Here is a 17,415-nt window from a genome sequence, read left to right as displayed (position 1 = left end):
TGACTACTGGCTGCTAGTTATTTGCATCATTGTTTGATGAAATATAGAGCACCATTTATTCCTATCTTCCTTTGAAGATTTAACTTTTTATGAAAAGCAAGTCTTTTTTTTTTTTTAAGGACTTTATTTATTTGAGACTAGGAGGGGGTGAAGAAGGAGGAAAGCAGACTCCCCCCTGAACAGGGAGCATGATGTGGCCTCCATCGCAGGATCCTGAGATCATGACCCCAGCCACCCAGGCTCCCCAGCAAGTCATCCTTTAATGTACTTTACAATAAAGAATGAACTGTTTTATGCATTTTCCCACCTCAAATGATTGCTTTTCTCTCTCTCTCTTTTTAAATTTTCTTTTTGGTTTTTGCTTATTCAAAAAAAGGCAAGTTTGCTACTGCCCAAATCAGAATCATGGTAGAAAAATACAAAGGAAAACTCCCCAAGCCATATAGTAAAAAACCTAGAGGCCAGGCCAGGCGAGTGGTGTGTGTGTGTGTGTGTGTGTGTGTGTGTGTGTGTGTGTGTGTGTTGGGGGGGGGAGGTGTGGAAGTCGTGCTGCGAGCCGGCCCTTTGGGGTCCTCCCCAGCGCACCCGGGCGTGCACCTTGGGCGCGGGAGCTGTCAGCAGCAGCACTGCTCCTGGAGCCCGTGACCACGTCGATGATGACGCGTCTTTCTCTCCCGCGGACACCTGGCGCTTTAGGAGAGTGAGGAACTTGGTCGCGGGAGAGGGGGGGCTGGGCCGGACTCGCGGGGCTTCCCCTGGGCCCCAGGCCTTTCCCCACGCAGGTCTGGAGGGGAGAGGGGCGCCCCCGGACAGCTGGGCCCCGCGGGACCGCAGGGCTTGGATACCCGGGTCGCCAAGCGGCGGATGCACCTGCGCTCGCCCCGCGAGGAACTGCCCCAGGTTCCCGGGGACGCGGCCGCAGCACCGCGGGGACCCGGGCCCGGCGTGAGTGGGGCCGGGGGCGAGGCTCGGGCTCGGGGGCGAGGCTGGGGCGGGGCTCTGGGGCCGGGGCGGGGCTCGGGTGAGTGGGGGCGTGGCTCGGGCGGCTGGGGGCGGGGTTAGGCTCGGGGCGGGTCCGGGGGCGGGGCTATGGGGCCGGGGGCGGGGCTCAGTGGGCGAGGGCGAGGGCGGGGCGAGGGCGGGGCGAGGGGCGGGGGCGGGGCCTCAGCGGGCAGGCGAGGAGCAGGGCGCCTGCGCGCCGTCCGCCGCGCCCCAGCGAGAGCGGCAGGTGAGCTCGTGCTGTCCGCGGGCTCGGACTCACCTGAGGGCGTCGGTGAAGCCCTCTGGTCGCTCCGCGCCTTCTCCGCACGCCTGGCGGGGCTGCACCAAGCCGAGCCCTATACGTGTCCGAATAATTTAGAACACTTGCTAAAAAAAGTGAAAAAAAAAAAAAGGCTAAGCTTTTTCACTAAAAGCTTTTCACTCCGAAGTTTGAATACCCCTCAGGAATCCCGCCCTCCACCCCCTCCTTTTTTTGAGTGCTTGCATCATTTTGGTATTTTATTGTGCTACTTTTATCGTTACTTGTTTGATGTGTATGTGAGGGCCCCATAGTTCTGTTCTAGGCCTACATTGCCTGAATATTTTAAAGCTGGGATAAATCCAAAATAAAAAGTTCGACACCTCTGGTATATTCTTGAATTTTAAAAAATACACTAAAAATGAGCTAGTGCTAATTAAGGGTTTAGGCCACATCTGTATTCTATTAATGAATAATTCCTACATATAACTGGAAATAAAATTGTTATGACAGCCTTGGATGAATGGTAGCGTGAAGCTTCTGATTAAATGGGTAAATATATAAAATCCTTCTAATAGGGCTTTTTCTCTCCCCAGATATTAAACTAACCATGAAGAAAAATATTATCAATACATGGTACTCTTTTGTAAACATTCCCAATGTGATTGTTCCAGATATTGAAAAGGAAATAAGAAGGATGGAAAATGGGGCACGCAGGTAAATTGTTGTATTTTTAATACCACTCGCTGTTCTTAAATTTAACTAGGTTTAATTTCAGTTTCACTTTCAATTTGTGGCCTTGATCTTTGTAATTTATTTAATGTACTCAATTTACTTATACTTTGGAACAGCATAACTTGTCTCACAAATGAACATAGGTTTATTGTGGTCATTATTTAGAAGCACTTATGCCATGTATTTCCTTAATCATTAGCAAGGCCTTTTCTTATGGGACATTTCAAATCTACAGAGACAGCATCGCCATAGATGGATGTGAAATAATACAAAGTATGAAATGCTAAATGTTTTTAAAGTGTTTACCCTAGATCATGCTAAGCGAAATAAGTTAGAGAAAGACATATGATTTTACTCATATGTGGCATTTAAGAGACAGAACAGATGAACATAGGGGAAGGGAGGGAAAAATAAAATAAGGCAAAATCAGAGTGGGAGGCAAATCCTAAGAGACTCTTAACTATAGGAAACACACTGAGGGTTCCCAGAGGGGAGGTGGGTAGAGGGATGGAGTAACTGGGTGGTGGGCATTAAGGAGAGTACGTGGTGTAATGAGCACTGGGTATTATATGCAACTGATGAGTTACTAAATTCTACCCCTGAAACTGATAATATACTATATGTTAATTAATTGATTTTTAAAAATAAATAAAATGGTTACCCCACAAATGAATTGAATGGGTAGAAATGTGGTTGAATTTATTTTTTTGAGGAAAGAAATGTTATTACAGGTTAGTTCATACAATGTATAAGGTGACCTAAAGCAAAGATATCATGCTTTCTATCTGATAAATATTAACATTAATCAATGCATCCAATAATAGAAACATGGAGGGCCTAGAAAGTAGTTTCTTATTATACGAATTTTACTGAATAACACATATACCCTAATTCCGTGTATTCTGAAAGTTCTCATTTCACTCTAATTTAAAAAGGCTATATGTTAATTTGAGAGGGAAGGAGAAAAGATGAGGCAATGGTCCTCCTAATGAGAAATGTCATTTTTTCGTAATGATTTAAAACATTGATCTGATTCATCTCTGCCACCTTTTGGACCATAGCTCCTTTTCTGATGATGGTGGTGATGACGACAGTGCCTCCATGTTTGAAGAATCAGAGAATGAAACCCCCCATGCAAGGGATTCCTGTAGAAATAACTCACAGAGAAGGGATCCATCACAGAGGTGAGCAGTATGAGCTACTCCTTCATAGCTCTTTTTAAACTCTTATTTAGATGAAGGATAGGTATTCTACTTCTCTACTTAGTGGGTCTGACAAACCCTCCTGCTACCCCCACTTCAGAGGATCTTGGGAGTCACTTGCTACTCACCTTTTCCTCTCTTGGAAAACTGCCACAGCCTGGTGACTATTCATGTCCATGGGGCCTCAAGTCACAAACACCCTTGCTGGTCATTTTCAGAGGCCTGTCTTTCTTTGTCCCTGAAGAACCTCATGCCCCAGTCCCCTATGACTTCTTTCTGACCCTTCTTTCAGGGTCCTGAAGCAATTGTACGTGGGAGGGGTTGGCTGTGCTCCTCTAAAAAGCTGTGTCCCATTTGTGAGTAGCTAGAAAAGAAAAGCTAGAAGTCCTTCATAGGAAATGAAACACTCATGAAAACTTCATACCCGTGACTCTGAGGGTGTGAGGGGAATATGGTTGTCAGTGGGGATCAGGGGCTCCCATCCTGTGGAATATATTTACTTTTATTTTGCTTTTGCTCCCTCCCTTTTTCCCCTCTCTTAATCCTTTTCCCTCTGACCACCTTCAGTTTTCCCACTGTTTTTATTTATCTTTTCTTCTCTTCCCATCTTCCCTGACAATCTAAGTCTTAGATCCCTTCCTGGCAGTTGCAGCATCCAAGGTGGCTCACTTGAGGCCACGGAGGATGCTAAGCTTGGGTGTTAGCATTGATTAATAGGTTTTTACTAATTACTTTGGTTCATAGCACTGATACTCAGCAACTCATGGAGGCTCTATATTTTCAAAAATTGTCTAGGCAGTAGTTAGAACAAAGAGTTTGTTCTTTAAGACTGTTGCTTGCCATGAACATTATACAGTTGGTAACGATTATGATTTCACTGTACATCTTCATTTTTCAGGGAGCAGTACCTGCCTGGTGCCATCGCGCTTTTCAATGTTAACAATAGCAGCAATAAGGAGCAGTAAGTACATTTACAATAGAACCAAAGCTTTGCTTTTAAGGAATACCAGGAAAAAGGTAGGAATATATTCGAATCTGCTATAGAGGAGATCTTTATTAGGAAAACTCTATCTACTACAATGGCAATGGTATTCTATTATTTTGTCATTTGGTTATTTATATCTGAAAAATGTGACTACCCAGATTGAAAGCAGCCTGTGTGTATGAATGTAGGTATGAATGTATGAATGTATGTATGTATGTGTATGTATGTGTTTGAATACATACAGAAAACCGTTGTCTATAATGTAAACGCAATGGCCTCTCCTTGTGTACAAAAATAAATGAAATATCAGTAATCCCTTCTATTCTAAGCCAATGCGTCTTAGGTCAAGTTTCTTAGGAGACGATCTCTGAGTGGGAGGTGTGTGCGCAAAGGTTTATTGGGAGCACTCTTAGGAACGATACCTAGGAGGGAGTTAGGTGAGCAGGACCAGGCAGAGGGAGAAGCTGAACTTCAGGAACAGAGTTGATATGGGGAGCTCTAGAGCAGGGATGGCTCTTCAGAGTAGTGTCATAGTCGGGTAGTGGGACTGGGCCTTTGCCCTCATGCAGTCATTGATCAAGGGCAGTGCCTAGAATGGGGGGCATAACTTGGAGCATGGTGGCTTCCTTCAGCCAAAGCCAGCCAAAGGAGAAGGAGACTGTGACCTGTCAGCAACCAATACTCTTGGCAGGTGGGGGGAATGAGTGCCACAGTTCTGTGTGCTATTGCATCCATACCCCACGCTGCTTGTGCTGTTCAGCTCTGCTTTCTTCTTGCAGAAAATTCACCCTATTTGGGAACACCTCCTCTAGTAGTCTTGTTCTTCTTTTCCATGAGGAAGCTTATAAGAGGAAGGTTAATGGGATAAACTGAGGTCCCTGACAGCTGCACCTGGTCTTGAGGCTTTAACTGAAATTCCGTATGCTCTCCTTTCCTGCTTTCCTTTCTCCTTTCAAGACTCCTATCACCCCCTGGCCAGCACTTCTGCTGGTCTAGATGACTTTCTTGGTGGAATGAATGATGCAGGCCCTTATCCGTGAACAATGTGAGCCCCTGGCTACGTGCCATTCTTGAGTTATAGCTGCTTTATTTGTCCATTTACCACTAAAACTGGGCTGGAGCACACCAAAGACACCAGAGCAGATCACCTGTGTGCCAAATATACCATCCCCCCAACCCATCATATAACAGCAAGACCATCTAGGTGTGATGAAAGAAGTCAGTTACTTTTGCCAATATGGTGACTTCCTTTCGTGCCTACTGGTTTTTTTGACATGAGGGACCCAAAGTGACTGGGGAGTAGTCACAGCTTAATGTTTAATGGGACACTGTATTGCCTGTAAGACACATGATCCACCTGGAAACCTGGAAACCTCTGGATCCGCAGAGCATAAAGTTGTGAGGATGAGAAGGACATACTCCCTATGTGAGTCACTCCCACTTAAACTCCTTGGTTCTTTGATCCATACCTGGCCATTTCCTTTTCCATACAAAGTGGATGATTGTGCACTGCTTGAAGCTGTGCCATTGGGAAGATTAACTTTATCATGATCTTTTAGAGTCACCTTTAAAGTAGGGCCATAGGTAGACACAGCCCATTTTGGCTTGCATCTCGATGTCAGGCTGACCCATGCCTAGACCATGCTCCATCAGCTGCTCCTGTAAGACCCCCACATATGGCCATGGTGGACAATTGAGGGATGGGTGCTGATACAACAGTGGTAGATGACATGGAGGGAAGGTACCGAGCCACCTGCTCGATCCCAAATAAACCATTTCATCATATGATGGCTTGCTGTACAACCTTATAACTTGTTAATTCCGACAGAATCCAGGTCATGGTCAGTAGTCACTCTGTGTCCCATGGTCAGTTCATCCTCTTTCAAGGCCCTATATAGTGGAGAAATGTGATGTTCTCAGGAATATCCAGATGGTCAAAGTCCCTCTAGGCTGTGTTGTGACATTAAGAAGGAGAGAGAACATAGCTCTGGTAAAGACTATAAATGTGTTCTATTTTGCATCTCATAACTATTTCTGATCATCTTCCCTGATAGTGATAAAAAATATAACACACTCACCATGACTGACCTGGAGCATTAGGTATATGATGTAGAACTGCATGAATGCATTGCTTTTCACATTTGCCACAGTAGCTGCAATTGGGACTACTCTTTGCTCTCTGCAGTCTACTGTCACCCACAAGTATCCATGGGCTTTGTGTAGGGACCAGACTTTGTATTAAATGGCGATGGGAGGGAACCACCACCACTACATGCACTAGGTCTGTAAGGACTGCATTTTCTTTTCTGTCCAGGATGCAGTGTTGTTTTCAGCCAGGAGACAGGAGGCAATGTGAGGACTTCTACTTGGCCCTCTCCATTATGTAGCTCTTACTCTATAAGCCAAGGAACTAGTAGGGCTGAAGCTTCTGCTTCATGACCAAATATATACTTCCTGCTTTTACATTGAGGAATTGGAGAAATGGTCATAGTGGGGGGCTTTAGACCCAGTGGAAGACCCGTAAGTCATATATCATGGATTCTGTTATTACTAGGTTACCATATGCTGCTTCCCCCCGCCCAACTTTAATGGGAGGCATGATACTTCAATCCCTGGGCCTCAATATCAGCTTGGGTCTCATGCCAAATAGTTTTTAATGTATCTAGAGACTCCCTTTTCCCCCAGATGCAGCCACCTAAATAACCCACCAACAGGTTTTCTTTGGGGGAAAGACTGGGGAAATCATTACTGAATACATTTGTGGAGGTCTTGCAGGGTCCTTCTTCGTGAGGGCTTAGCTTCTGCTTCAGTCAGTGGTTTCATTTCTGAGAATTGGCTCAGGTTTAGAAACTATCCATGAGGGTGTGACTTTTTATTGGGTTAACTTGCTCTCAACCTCCTGATCATCCATTCCTGATCTGTTCTGATTATGTATATGTTAAACAGTGTCCCGACAAGCCGAAAGGATGTGCATCTACCTGTAGTAGGATATAGTGATCTATTAACCTCTTCCATAGACTCATGGGTCCTCTGTCTACCCATGCTCACCTTAATGCTAATTATAGTTATTGGACCCATCCCTCTTCTGATGAGTAAGCACTGCCACTGACCTCTCATTCCCAGATTCTATTATCCCTATTGCTCTCAGGGAACCCAGTTCTCTACCCAGTTTGGCATCTATCACTATCAGCCCTGGCTGACAGAGGGCCGCACCACTGAGTTTTCTCAGCGATGCTGGTGCCCCTCCTACGAGCACATTCCTTATCATTTTTGTGTCCTCTAAACCGTCTGAGGGACTGTAGTCAGTTGGTGGGCTCTCTTCCTTACTTGGCATGTCCACTATAGCATATTACTTCTCTGAGTCTTTCTGATACCTTTCTCCATTATCCACCACGGCACGTTGTAATTTACTCCACTTAGCATGAGCCATCACCTTTTCTGAGCTTCTGGGAGACATCTGAGCAGTGTGTTAGCACCATTTCCTAGGATCTGTGGTCCGATGTTAAAGCCTGTATCACAAGAATGTGCTCTTAGAGCAATCAGTTCTCCCTCATCCAGTTTTATGTTCTGTTCCCCTTTGTACGTGGTCTCTGAGCATGGGGGCAAGTCCCTGAGTGCAAGGCTCAGAATTCTTGCTCAATAGAGAGGAAAGTAAACAAGAATGGAAGTCAGAATGTAATTTGATTATGTGACTTAAATATTATTTCTTCTTTAGAGAACCAAAAGAAAAAAAGAAAAAGAAAAAAGAAAAGAAGAGGTAAGTTAGACTTTGGCATGAGTGACCCCAGATTTTTTGGCCCAGAATATTTCTGTGCTTTATTACTAACCACATCTCTCTCTTTTCAGCAAATCAGGAGATAAAAATGAAAATAAAAAGGACTCAGAGAAGAAAAAGAAGAAAGAAAAGGAAAAAGAGAAGAAAAATAAAGAGGAGAAAGGCAAAGATAAGAAAGAAGAGTAAGTGGCACTGAAATTAGGAATGAATTTATAATGGATTTTGGATGTAGGGAGTTTCCTGAAAGCTGTTGAAGTTTTTATAAAGGGAAAAATCCTTAATAATATGGGCTTGGGGCATCTGGCTAGCTCAATCGGTAGACCATGTGACTATTGATCTTGGGGTTGTAAGTTCAAGCCCCATGCTGGGTGTAGAGATTACTTAAAAATAAAATCTTTAGCCCCCCCCCACTACCAACATCACCCCCACAAAGTAGTCTTGATACTAGAAAATTGAAAAAATTTTCCATTTAAGCAAATATTTCCTTCCTTCCTTCCTTCCTTCCTTCCTTCCTTCCTTCCTTCCTTCCTTCCTTCCTTCCTTCCTTCCCTCCCTCTGCTCTCTATTGCCTCTTCATCCTTCATAGATGCTTATGAACAAATACTTTTTATTAGATTGTGTTACATTCTTCTTTCCCTACAGGTGAGAAAGAAGCCACGAGTTCCCTTTCCTGATTGTTTAGTTCCTGTAGTTCCTGATTGTTTTGTTACCTGCTACGGGGAGTGGCAACACTCCATCCTCTCATCACCCATAACCTACCAAAGAGGTCTATGGAATATCCAGAGTTTAGCATGATCTGTGCCACTGTTCCTTCTCAGTGGCTGGATTGATAGAAATGGCTGTAGCACCACAATAAAACAAGGGCTTTTAAAAAGCCTAATGTAAGGTTTAATGTAAGACTAGTAATTTATCTATCCAGTGCTCACTAAGCGATTTCTTATGTCTGGCACACTCATGCCAAGCTAGTCTTCTCCCTGTAGAGTGAGCGTCTCCAGCTTACTTCTGTTTCGTTCATTACAGGTAGGTGATGGACATAACCATATTGGATACATGAAATAAAAATGTCCTTGTTTCTTGGTAACCTTCTACTTTATTTTTAATTGCTGTTAGGGAGAAGAAAGAGGTCATGGTTATTGATCCTGCAGGAAACATGTACTATAACTGGCTGTTTTGCATCACTTTACCTGTTATGTACAACTGGACTATGGTTATTGCAAGGTATCTATATATTTTTGTGGATCTCGACCTGCTTCTAATTTCTAAGTTACCTGACTTAACAGTGTGGTCCAGGGCTCTTTGGGACATACCTCTTTTCTATACCACAGGCTGTAAAGAGAGGTTGCATTATTCTCGATGTGTTTTCCTAAAATCAGGAGTGGGTGCTTTGGTTCCCATTATACTTAGATGCAGAGTAGAAGGATATTTTTGAACTTTTGATTGCTGAGTCACTTAATTAGAATTTGGGGAGAAACTTTGTTATTTATTTATTTATTTAGGCCCATAAGAAAAAAAATGTTGTCAAGAGTGGGGGAAAAAAAAGATCTGGGTTGTTTTAGAACAAGATGTGTTTCCCAAGTGATTTCTCTGGTTCTCTGTCCTTTAGACAGTAAGCATCTCAGCCATCCAGAACCAAGAACATTCCTTGAAGCATTTTGGGTACAAATAGTCAAAAAGAACCTGGTTATCTGTATTTTGACATTAGCTTGAGACCATTTATTCTTATTTGATGTCTTCATGAAGTGAACTAGTGTAATGGAAAGAATGTTGGAATTCAAAAACATGAGAAAACTACATCCAACCACTCAGATTCAGAAAAGCCATGGTTGTTTAAACTGACCCTAAGGACCTGATCAGCCTTAGTGTATTATATCTCTTAACGTGATAAAAATTACGCAGAGAAGACTTTCATTTGCATTTGCCCCTGTTTCATTTTATTTATGCAAGTTTTTCTTTTACAGAGCATGTTTTGATGAACTTCAGTCTGATTACCTAGAATATTGGGTCATTTTTGATTACCTATCAGATATAGTCTATCTTCTTGATATGTTTGTACGAACAAGGACAGGTAAATGTGTTCGGCTTTGGATGTTTTGTAATTTTGCGCTTTTACCTCTACAGTATAATTTGAAATTCTGTCATTGAAGTGTTCCTCAAAATAAACTCCTAAAAATCTATTTTAGAGGAAAAAGCTGTTTGAAAGCAAGAGTGCCATATACCTACCCACAAGCTGAGGTCACTACAACTGATTCATTTTACTAGGCAACCTTTGAGTGTGGATTGGTGGCTTTCCCCCCATTAACTTGCTCATGGGGTTAGTGCCATGTGAGAGGAATAAAGACAACAGAAAGATTCTGCTAGTTCTGTAGAGAAAGGGTAATTGCTACCTAACAGACAGATAGCCAGGAAGAGGCATGGGGTGAAACCAGTATACCCAGCAGAGCTGTACTAGAAATTTTGTAACATGGTACAAATCCTTAATTCAACTTTGTGGTCATGGCGAGGCATTACTGACCAGGGAGCAGGATCTGATGGCTTCCCCTTAAGTATTCTTGACAAGTAGGTATAAGCTTATCATTTTTACACTGCTCTCTGTGTGCAAAGGTAACCACCGTACAGAGAATAGCACTTAAGAATCATTATTTAAAATAGGGATATGCTCCAAATATCAGTGGGCTGGAGCCATGCTCTGCTCACACCTCTGGTAGCCAGTCTAGGAAGGGGAACAGATTCTTTCCGTGGAGAAATGTATCAGAATGTTAAAATTCAAAGCCCACTTTGAAAATGCAGGAGCAAGTAGGATCCCAGATGTCTAAGGAAGCCTGGGGAACAAGAAGGAGAGAGAAAATGAACCTTCAAAGGACATGTATTCTTCACATTGAAGGGACAAGGAAGGAATACACATAACAGACAATAAGGCTGGTACCCAAGCTTCAGAGGTGGGGCTGGGATTCAGACAATAGACTAGCATGAGGCAGTAGGCGCAACACTAGGGCATTTAGAAAAATTTCCAAGAACGCTGTTCATAAAAAGAATGGCTTTACCTGGGTAGAGATGCTGGATCTACAGAGGTCTGAATATATACAAAGTATATATATTCATTGCCTATAATCTCTCACTTTTGCACTTACAATGTTTTGTTTTTTATTTCTTCAAAAGAATATCTTATCTTCTATAACCATATTTTAATCGGTATTCATATCTTATAACATTGTTAAAAGCATGTTTATTAGAAATGAACTCTTAAAATTTTTTAAATTTATTTTAGAGCGAGAGAGCAAGTGGGGTAAGGAGCAGAGGGAGAGAATCTTCTAATAGACTCTTCACTGCACCTAGAGCCTGATGCGGTGCTCAATGTAGGGCTTGATCTCATGACCCATGAGATCATGACCTGGGCCGAAACCAAGAGTCGGATGCTTAGCAGAATGAGTCACCCAGGGGCCCCTACTGGAAATGAACTCTTGTTTTGAACTTGATGAAGTTCCTTGAGGGTTATTTTAGAAAAATTCATAATGGCATAAAAACAAAAACATGACTTTTTTTTTTTTCTATTTTAGGTTACTTAGAACAAGGACTGCTGGTGAGGGAGGAGGCTAAGCTCATAGAGAAATATAAATCAAACTTGCAATTTAAACTTGATTTTCTATCAGTAATACCAACTGATCTGCTGTATTTTAAGCTGGGGTGGAACTATCCAGAAATTAGATTAAACAGACTGTTAAGGATCTCTCGAATGTTTGAGTTCTTCCAGAGAACAGAAACAAGAACAAACTACCCAAATATCTTCAGGATTTCCAACCTTGTTATGTATATCGTCATCATTATCCACTGGAATGCGTGTGTGTACTTCTCTATTTCCAAAGCTATTGGATTTGGAAATGATACGTGGGTGTATCCTGACGTTAACGATCCTGAATTTGGCCGTTTGGCTAGAAAATATGTATACAGCTTGTACTGGTCTACACTGACTTTGACCACAATTGGTGAAACACCACCTCCCGTGAGGGATTCTGAGTATGTCTTTGTGGTGGTTGATTTCCTAATCGGAGTGTTAATTTTTGCTACCATCGTTGGTAACATAGGTTCTATGATTTCCAACATGAATGCTGCCAGGGCAGAATTTCAAGCAAGAATTGATGCAATCAAGCAATATATGCATTTCCGAAATGTAAGCAAAGATATGGAAAAGAGAGTTATCAAATGGTTCGACTATCTGTGGACCAACAAAAAAACAGTTGATGAGAAAGAAGTCCTCAAGTATCTACCTGATAAGCTGAGAGCAGAGATCGCCATCAACGTTCACTTAGACACTTTAAAAAAGGTGCGCATTTTTGCGGACTGTGAAGCTGGGCTGTTGGTGGAATTGGTCTTGAAATTACAACCCCAAGTCTACAGTCCTGGAGATTACATTTGCAAGAAAGGGGATATCGGACGAGAGATGTACATCATCAAGGAAGGCAAACTCGCTGTGGTGGCAGATGATGGAATCACTCAGTTCGTGGTCTTGAGTGATGGCAGCTACTTCGGCGAGATCAGTATCCTTAACATTAAAGGTAGCAAAGCTGGCAATCGAAGAACAGCCAATATTAAAAGTATTGGCTACTCAGATCTGTTCTGTCTCTCAAAAGATGACCTCATGGAAGCTCTAACTGAGTACCCAGATGCCAAAACTATGCTAGAAGAGAAGGGAAAGCAAATCTTGATGAAAGATGGTCTACTGGATATAAATATTGCAAATGCTGGAAGTGATCCTAAAGACCTGGAAGAGAAGGTCACCCGAATGGAGGGATCAGTAGACCTCTTGCAGACAAGGTTTGCTCGGATCCTGGCTGAGTATGAGTCAATGCAGCAGAAACTGAAGCAAAGACTAACCAAAGTTGAGAGATTTCTGAAACCAATTATTGACACAGAATTTTCAGCTCTTGAAGGAACGGGAGATGAAAGTAGGCCCCTGGACTCCACACAGGACTGAGAAGCTGGTCATTAACAAGGACGTGCCTCATGATCCTTTTGGTTTAGGCAACTCTAAATTGGAAGAAGAGGGAGATTCAGCTGGGGGAGTGTTTCCATAAGGAAAATGGGCTTTGGTGCAGGATACAAGGCCCGCGCACCCACTTGGGAGGTACTGTGATTAACAATCATTGTCCTTAGGATTTTTCAGAATGGATAATGTGCAAAGATATAGAATGATTAAGTTGTCAGTATCTACATTTCCTGATTTTTTTCATATATGCTCCTTTTATGTAATACTCTATAAAAGCGAACAAGTATCCCTCACTTTCAGGCATTTTACATTGTGGAGGAGCAGCTGGGAATTACCGTGTATGTCATGTTCAGGATACCATTTTAAAAAGGATTAGAATGCAATAAAGTAAAATAAATCCTAAGACTATGGTGAATATTATTTATTTGATAATTTAATAGGGAGTTTAGGATCTTTTAGAGCTTCAGGGTCATTTTAAAGATATTAGTCATTGTAGTCTAGGACTTAGGAAGGGTGGTGAAGAGAAACTTCTTATGAGAAAAGTGTGACAAATCAAACTCCACATATCTATACTTCTATAGAAATACGTAACATTAAAAATCATAAAATGTAGGAATCTTTTATAATATATTTTTTCCTTTCAAGATTTTATTTAAATTCAAGTTAGTGGGACTCCTGGATGGCTCAGCAGTTGAGCATCTGCCTTTGGCTCAGGGCATGATCCCGGGGTCCTGGGATCGAGTCCCACATCGGGCTCCCTGCAGGCAGTCTGTTTCTCACTCTGCCTGTGTCTCTGCCCCTCTCTGTGTCTCTCATGAATAAATAAATAAAATATTTTTTTAAAAAGTAAATTCAAGTGAGTTAACACATAGTATAGCATTAGTTTCTGGGGTAAAATTTAGTGACTCATCAGTTGGGTACAACAACCAGTGCTCATTACATCAAGTGCCCTCCTTAATGCCCATCACCATTTACCCCATTCCCTCTCCCATCTCCCCTCCAGCAACCCTCAGTTTATACTTTTATAATAAATTTTTAAAAGTCTCTGATTCTTAAGACCTGACAGCAATAGCTACTATCTTCCTTACCTGACCGGCCAGCAACAAAAAAAGGTATAAAAATAATTCCATTGCTGAATGATTAATAAAGGAAATTGTGATGTTAGAAAAGGAGATGTGTAGGTTCTGTGGACCAGCATGGCATCATCAAGCAACTTCTTAGAAATTCAGAATCTCAGGCCCTACCGTGGAGCTACTGGATTAGAAACTGCTTTTTAGCAGGACCCTTGGGTGATTCATACATTAAAGCTTGAGAAGCACCTAACTGGAGAACCAGGAAGGAGTTAATGGGATTTGTTCTAGGAATTTCAGAAAAGGGCTCTGTATGACAAGTGTGTGGTTGTGGAAGACATTGCTAATCCATCATAAACCTCTCTACTAGTTAACTCAGGTGAGGTAAAAAAAAAAAAAAAAAAAAAGACTTCTTACCAGAGATCACTGGAATTGATATAAAATTTCTCTCTCTGCCTGTAATGATATGACTTAACGTGACATCCTGTTAATTTGACATTTCAGATATTTATATGGACCTTGATCAGTGCACATCTATGGTATATTCTATTCTATCAATAGATATTCATTGAACTGTACATGGTATTTGCAGTCTCATGTTGACATTTTACATTTTATCTCTTCAATATCAGCTGGCAAGTATTTCTTCACTACAGAGGAAGTGACTAGTACTGGGGTGGGTGGGTGGTAATTAATATATAACAATGTTTCTGCCTGAGACAAGTACTCTTTTTCCTATCTTTTGTTTTTGTTTTTGTTTTTACTTTTTATTCCTTCTTCACATGCAGACTATTCTTTGTGCTCTTTGTCACCTGTTATAAAAACCTCTACGACACTGTAAAGAGGCTTGATTTGGTAAGGTAGGAATGGCCCTTGGCTCAGGGCCTCGTTCCCAAGGAGAAGCAGCCCTGGCCACAGCATCCAGGAGGGTGGGCACTTTGAGTCTGATTTCAACTAGAGACATCCCAGGGTTTCGACTTGATGAACTCTGACCCAAAGCTCTGGGAGTCTCTCCGATGCTTATATTGGTCAGGTGGCAGATTCTTGATTCAAAGACTTGGGGTCAGGAAGGCTCAGCCAATTCCTTTTCCGTGACTCCTCCAGGTGGAGGCTCAGACAGGTGGTGGTGAGGTTCCAGTTCAGAGCCCTGGAATGCAATGCTTCTGGCTTCTTACCAAAATCTTTTTTAAGCAAACAAACAAACAGGAAATATGGGGCTTTCGAGAGACTCATGGTAAGGATGCTGAGCTGGAGACAAGTGAGTGCCAAAGGCGAATCCCACCTTTTGGTAGTCCAAAAACTACCCAGATTCCAGACTAATTCCAGACTCCAACTGGCTGTCTTAACTTATTAGGATTATGACAGGCTTGATTTAAGGACAAGGGAGGGCTGGTTACAATCTGAAGATATTAGTAACTCCATCTGAGAGCAGATCTCATTGATGGCAGGTCAATGAGGGAGCAGAAACCCAATCAGCTAGTCTTGCCAATGGATCTGTTTACTCTGCACACACCCCCCCACCTATAATGTAATTTTCTCATAGGAATAGATCGCTTCAAGACTTTGCATGCATCTTTTAAAAACCCCAACTTTTCCAACTTGAAATATGATGTGATTCAACTTCTTACCATCAGGTGGCAATGTTGGTCTATAATTACAACCTTCACAGTTTAAAATTCTTTCTCTTCACAGAAAATATAGGTAGTAAAATCAGAGCTCTTCGGCAATAATGGGCATCCCCCGCCCAACATGAAGATTTCCAGAAGGTTTTAGCATAGCGCACTATATGCCAGCCTAAAATTAAAACATGATCAAATAAAATTTCATGCAAATTTAATGGATGAAGCAAGATAAATGGAAGCATTTTAGTACTTCTTAATTTCAGAAAGTTCAACAAAGCAATAACGACAATTAAATTACAAGAAGCTTTTCATCGCTCTGTAAGATATGTATTCGAGGTAAGCAAAAGAAAAAAAAGGGAGGAACCAGCATTTATATTGAAATTCAGGTTATATTTTTATTTAAAATAAAAGTCCATTGCTTTAAAAAGTGTGGAAACCACTGATCTGTTTTAACAGTGTTGGAAGTATGCCTGGCTAAGACACTGTCAATTTAGGTAATATTCTTCCTATGACTAGAGAAATGGTATTTTGGGGTATCTTTATAGACTGTTAAGAATGCAAAATACCAAACATCAGGCTTTTCAACTCCAAAGGAAAGCTTGCTGTTCGTGAGTTTATTTCTAGGTGAAGGGAGAAAGTGGGAAATGTATGGGAAGGAAATTGTAAGATGTAGAAAATGCAAAACGACTCCAGAGATCATCTAATTCACCCCTCCTCATTTCACAAATACAGAAAAGATGATTAGGAAGCACTGAAATTGGTGAGGATATAGAGTATTGAGAATTTGGAATAACAGGGGGGATCTTGACCTTATGTTGGAGAGCCATATGCTAATACCCGCTAGAGCCAAAGTGGGGCTGATCTAAAACCCAGCAATTTCGTTCCTTGGTATCGTCACTACAGAAACTTGGCCGCACATACAACAGGAGCGATGTTGAAGAATGTTTATAATAGAAAAAAACTGGAAACAGCTTAAGTGTTCATCAAGAGGAGGCTAGTTACATAAATTGGAATAAATTCCTATAATGGAATTATATAAAACGTTTGGATAGTAACAGAGACCATTAGGGTTTAGTTTGTGCCAGGCACTGTACAAAGATGCAGTTATTCTTTGTGAAAACTTATAAGATAGCTTCCACTATGTTTTTGGTTTAAAAGATGAGGAGGAAAGACAGGCACAGAGGGTTAAAGTAATTTGCCCACCGCTCACGGGAAGGACGTGGAACAACTGCTCCCTGAACCCCGACAACAAGGCTTCAGGGTGCCTGCCCTTAACCCCTGCCTTCATGCTGACTTTTGCATGTCCACGTGATATCTTCTGTAGAAAGTTTACAAACGCACAGCACAAGACTGAGCAGCATTTGTGGATCTGCACCTCTGGTGTAACAGTTTGATTAACAGGTAGGAGAATGCCTGTTATGAGCAGGAGTCAGAACAGGGCTTACACTTGGGGGGCTGGAGAGAACAGGGTGGGAGGGAGAGTGAGACTTCTGAGGACTTCCACGGTCTGTGATATCTCAAATTTTCAAAAACCATTTGAAGGAAATAAATCCAAATGTTAAGACCTGACACACCTGCATGCAAATACATGCATTCTCTCTATAATTTTGGTAGATCTGAACTGCTTTGAATGAAGGAGAAAAGAGGAGTAGGGGAGGGAAGTAAATTCACACAGCTAGTTCAGGACAAGGCCTGGACTTTTGACCCTTGGTCCAGTGTTTACTTCACTTAAAAGGCTGTACTCGATTGCTTTCTACACAGACCGAGTTGAGTGCTTTACGGGCTCTACTTGATGATAACATATC

General features: G+C 42.0%; 1 protein-coding gene across 2 annotated transcripts; it reads left to right on the top strand.

Annotated features, from left to right (window-relative positions):
* Positions 1 to 572: 572 nt before the first annotated feature.
* Positions 573 to 13,295, top strand: CNGA1 (cyclic nucleotide gated channel subunit alpha 1). 2 transcript variants are annotated; one of them, XM_041725936.1, is made up of 9 exons: positions 573 to 700; positions 1,837 to 1,957; positions 3,037 to 3,159; positions 4,076 to 4,138; positions 7,878 to 7,919; positions 8,009 to 8,119; positions 9,048 to 9,155; positions 9,896 to 10,002; positions 11,492 to 13,295. In XM_041725936.1, exons 2-9 carry the CDS (start codon positions 1,851 to 1,853, stop codon positions 12,904 to 12,906), a joined length of 2,076 nt encoding a protein of 691 aa, XP_041581870.1. In that variant the 5' UTR covers positions 573 to 700; positions 1,837 to 1,850; the 3' UTR covers positions 12,907 to 13,295. The 2 variants fall into 2 exon arrangements, with proteins under 2 accessions (XP_041581870.1, XP_041581869.1); XM_041725935.1 differs by having other exon boundaries at positions 604 to 945.
* The last annotated feature ends 4,120 nt before the right edge of the window (positions 13,296 to 17,415 follow it).

The sequence above is a fragment of the Vulpes lagopus genome, chromosome 12, assembly GCF_018345385.1.
Source record: "Vulpes lagopus strain Blue_001 chromosome 12, ASM1834538v1, whole genome shotgun sequence".
Lineage (NCBI taxonomy): Eukaryota > Metazoa > Chordata > Mammalia > Carnivora > Canidae > Vulpes > Vulpes lagopus.
The sequence above is the reverse complement of the archived record's forward strand: the minus strand, read 5'-3'. Positions and strand labels throughout refer to the sequence as shown.